This window comes from Paroedura picta, chromosome 4 (genome assembly GCF_049243985.1).
Source record: "Paroedura picta isolate Pp20150507F chromosome 4, Ppicta_v3.0, whole genome shotgun sequence".
NCBI classification, from domain to species: domain Eukaryota; kingdom Metazoa; phylum Chordata; class Lepidosauria; order Squamata; family Gekkonidae; genus Paroedura; species Paroedura picta.
The window spans coordinates 30,559,404-30,563,279 of record NC_135372.1 but is presented as its reverse complement, the minus strand read 5'-3'; the positions used below and the strand labels follow the sequence as shown (position 1 = coordinate 30,563,279).

The window sequence follows — 3,876 nt, the reverse complement described above, 5'->3', positions numbered from 1 at the left end:
CTGAGGAGTTTGGGGGAAAACGGTGAAGGGAAAAATGGGAAGGGAAGAGAAGGTGAAGGGTGGGGAAGAGGTGTGTGATTTTGGAAGGTTTCCAGCGCCATTAAGTGGCCAACATGTGAAAGCACTCAAAAAAGTCCAGACAGATGCACACTCAACACAGGCACGCTCATTCGTGCGCATGGAGAGCATTCTTCTCATGTCCTATGCACTCACTAGCAGCCACTCCACACTCAGAACCCACTGAGAATCTTATCTGTAGGTGTCCAATTAATTGGACCTGCTTTCATGCACACTTTTGGCCCATTCCAAGAAGAATTTGTGCAGGGCAAATTTCTATGAGATTGCATTCCAGGTTTTATTCCTCTGCCCACTCCCCCGCACCCTCCATCCAGCCCCCTCCCCAAAACCAGGACCCCTGCTGACCCACCTGAATAGCGTAGAGAAGATGTCCCCTGTACAGAGAAATTACGTTGGTGTGTCGTCTCTCAGCCTCCTGCAACCAAAGACAGACCAGTAGTTGAGAAAATTAACATTTTTGTCATCAGATACTGACTCTTAACGTTACTCATGAAATGTCACTGTTTGCTTTGGCAGCAAAGAAGATCAGAACTAAGCAGGTTTTAAAGAGAGCAATTACTTTGAAATCTTGGTCATATTTTGTATAGGAATTGTTTACCATGTTCCGGAATGGTTACTATACTTAATTTCCTTTTCTTCATTTCCTTCTAACCTTTTATAATTGTACCACTTTATCCTTAACACGCCGGCGCCGCGGACTAAATAATTCGCTAAGGCCTGGGGGGGAGGAGTTAGGGCGGGCTTTGTCCGTGATGAGGAAGGGGCCCGATTGGCCCCTTCCTCCGGACTGTCAATTGCAGCGCCAATCGGAAGGCGCAAAGCGCCTGCCGATTGGCCTCTGCGATTGCCGCCACGCCGCCAAGGGAGCAATTGCGAGCCGCTCGCAGCGTGGCTCGCAGTAGCTCCCTTGCCGGCACCCTGACGCGTCAGGAGGCACGAAGCGCCTCCGATGCATCAGGCCGGCGGCCAGGGAGCAACCGCCAGCCGCACGGAGCGCGGCTGGCGGGTGCTCCCTCGCCGCCACCCTGACGCGTTGAAGCCACCCGCACCACCGCTAGCGCCCGCTGTATCCAAGGTACAGTGGGCTATATTACTAGTCTTTTATAATTCTCATAACTTTTTGTAATGGCTTTTGGCTATTCAAGTAAGTAAATGCTTCCCGATTTCGGGGAGCTGGCAAAGCAAGCAGAATTTAATTTTTGATAAATCAGAATTAAAATTTAAACCATTGAGTCATACTTTGAGAAATCTGGACCTGGGCTCTGCATGCAGAAGACATAATAAAAGAGGGGTGGCCAAACTGTAGCTCTCCAGACGTCCAAGGAATACAGTTCCCATGAGTCCCTGCATGTGCAGTCAGGGGCTCATGAGAATTGTAGCCCATGGACATCTCGAGAGCCATGGTTTGGCCACCTCCATAATAAGACATAATGGAGTAAATCTGTTCTAAGATGGTCAGTTTTGGATAGTTTATACCAGATTAAGAATTTACATCCCAAGATTAGGGATCAGTCAAATTATCAGAGTTGGAAGTCCAGTCTCTCAAATGTGACTTATTAGCCAAATTACTTGAGAATAGTGTGTAAACTGCATGGAGCTTTTATTCCAACCCCAGATCGATCCAGTCCCTGCCCTCTACACAGAATGCGATTTCCGTTTTGATTTGGGGCGATTTAAATTTTCCTTCTGCAGAAAGAAGGATTGATCCGGAGTGACCCTACCTTTATTGTGCGATATCTTAGAGTGCTTTTAATCCTCAATATATTTTTTAATTGCATTGTTTTGAATCTGGGCTCTCTTCCGTGGTAAAGAACCCGTGATTGGCCACAGGTGGTCTTAAAGGAGAAGCCCCTAATTTCTCTCAACTTCTGTAGGCCTTGGATTTTTTTTTTGCCTTCTTCGATCCTCTTCCCCCCCCCCCCCAAGAAAACAAAGAAAGAGTCTACATTTGCCTCCACTTCCCTCTTCTGAGCCTCCCTAACCACGTGCAGAACACTTGCCTGTTTCAATGGGGAGGGGGGGGGAAGACTCCAGTTCAAATCGATCTGAATTCAACAGGATTGACAATGGAATAAACAAAGTAAGTGCAGACTCTACCCAGAATAATACGAGAGTATATTATTGATTATGTCTTGACAAATTGAATCCTCTACCATTAAAAAATGAAAAAAAATGAAACGATTGTGCTTTTTCTGTATCCTTTCCAAAATTTTAATATTGTTAGGTGTGCACAGGCCTTGACTGTGGGGAGACCAGTTTCTGCTTTCATCAGGATCAAGTCTCCCACTATAGTGAGAGAGAGGGTTCCAAACCTCCAGTTGGAAACTGTGGATCTCCTGCTCTTACAGCTGATCTCCAAATGATTAAGATCCATTCCCCCTTGAAGAAGTGGCTACTGTTGAGGGTGTGCACAATGGCATTATAACATGCTCCGATTCTTCCCCTCACCTTTCAGAGGTTTGGGTCACCAAATCTCCAGGTATTTCCCAACTCACTACTCAAAACCCTAGCAAGAGACCCCCCAACAGCATCCCCAGTTCCCCTCTGACACTTCACGAACCAACAGCAGAAGGATTAGAGGGGACATCAGCATTCCAGAGTCATGCAACATCACTTCGGGCAAAAACAGATTAATTGCATCCTTATATCGGGGTTACACTCTAGGATTCGCCCAAAATGCTACGGTTTAACCTCTCCCTGCGCCCAGTTTCTTCTAGCAGGTTGCCAATTGCATCTGGAACATACCTACCCATGAATCTGACATAATATACATTGAACTGCTATAGTACAATTAAATGCTGCCCACAGCTTTTAAAAACAGTTCCGATATACCAAATTTACTGAACGGCTGCTTAAGTTAGAAATCTTCGCGTTGTCTAACGATTCCGGAGTGCTGTGGCTAAATCAGAAAAAAAATTGCCCTGGTCGAAGCTGGAAAGGAACAATGATCTGTAATTAATCCAGGAAATCTGGATTAATTTCCAGATGTCCTCTGAACATGTGGGCAATAAAAGTGGCTTCTCTGGATTACTTATAGGAAGAACTAGGGGGAATTAGAGATTAGAGCTAGAGCTCAGGCAAAAGAGAGGCTCCCCCCACATACAAAGAAAGGATCCCTTTGGGTAATTCCATTCTTAGGCGCAATAGGGTAAATTAGTAGTAAGGACACCTCTGCACAAGATACTCACAGCCAACTGCTGCTCCAGGTCATGGATCTTGCCCTGGAGCATGGCCACCTCCTGACGGTTCTCTGTCTTCTGAGGCGAGATGGCTTTGGGCGAGGGCCCTGCCTGGCCAGAGAGCTCGGACAGTTCGTTCAAAGCCTCTTTCAACTTGAAGACCTCCTTGGAAAGTTCGGTGATCTGCAGAACAGGAGGAGGACGTGTGTTGACAGTCGTTTACTTACCCAAAGCATCTCCCTTTTATCAATGCTCCGGTTTATTTATTTGTTTGTTTTTTGTTTAATTTACAGTCCGCCACTCCCAGAACTCTGGCTTGTGGCGTGGCGGGCAACACCCTAAAAACCCCACAATAAAATCCCAGTAAAATGCATAAATGTTATCCCTCCCTGGCAGCAAAAAAGCTCCACCACCACCCTCAACACACACTCAATGGACTACAACTAACCTTTGGGAAACAGCTTGAAAAAGAGTGAGCAGTTGTTCTAGCTCCTTTAGGAGGAGCCCCAGGTCTTAACTGCCCTGACCTCAACCAAAGACCTAGAGCAGGGGTAGTCAACCTGTGGTCCACCAGATGTCCATGAACTACAATTCCCATGAGCCCCTGCCAGCGTTTGCT

General features: G+C 46.6%; 1 protein-coding gene across 5 annotated transcripts in view; it reads right to left on the bottom strand.

Moving 5' to 3' along the window:
* Positions 1-3,876, bottom strand: part of ANKRD24 (ankyrin repeat domain 24) — a 49,387-nt gene that overhangs the window by 6,847 nt on the left and 38,664 nt on the right. For all 5 annotated transcript variants that reach the window (XM_077332213.1, XM_077332214.1, XM_077332210.1 and 2 more), the window contains 2 exons: positions 3,267-3,440; positions 428-493 (listed from right to left, as the gene is read on the bottom strand). In XM_077332213.1, the coding sequence (XP_077188328.1) occupies positions 428-493; positions 3,267-3,440 (240 nt within the window). The remainder of the gene's footprint in view (positions 1-427; positions 494-3,266; positions 3,441-3,876) is intronic.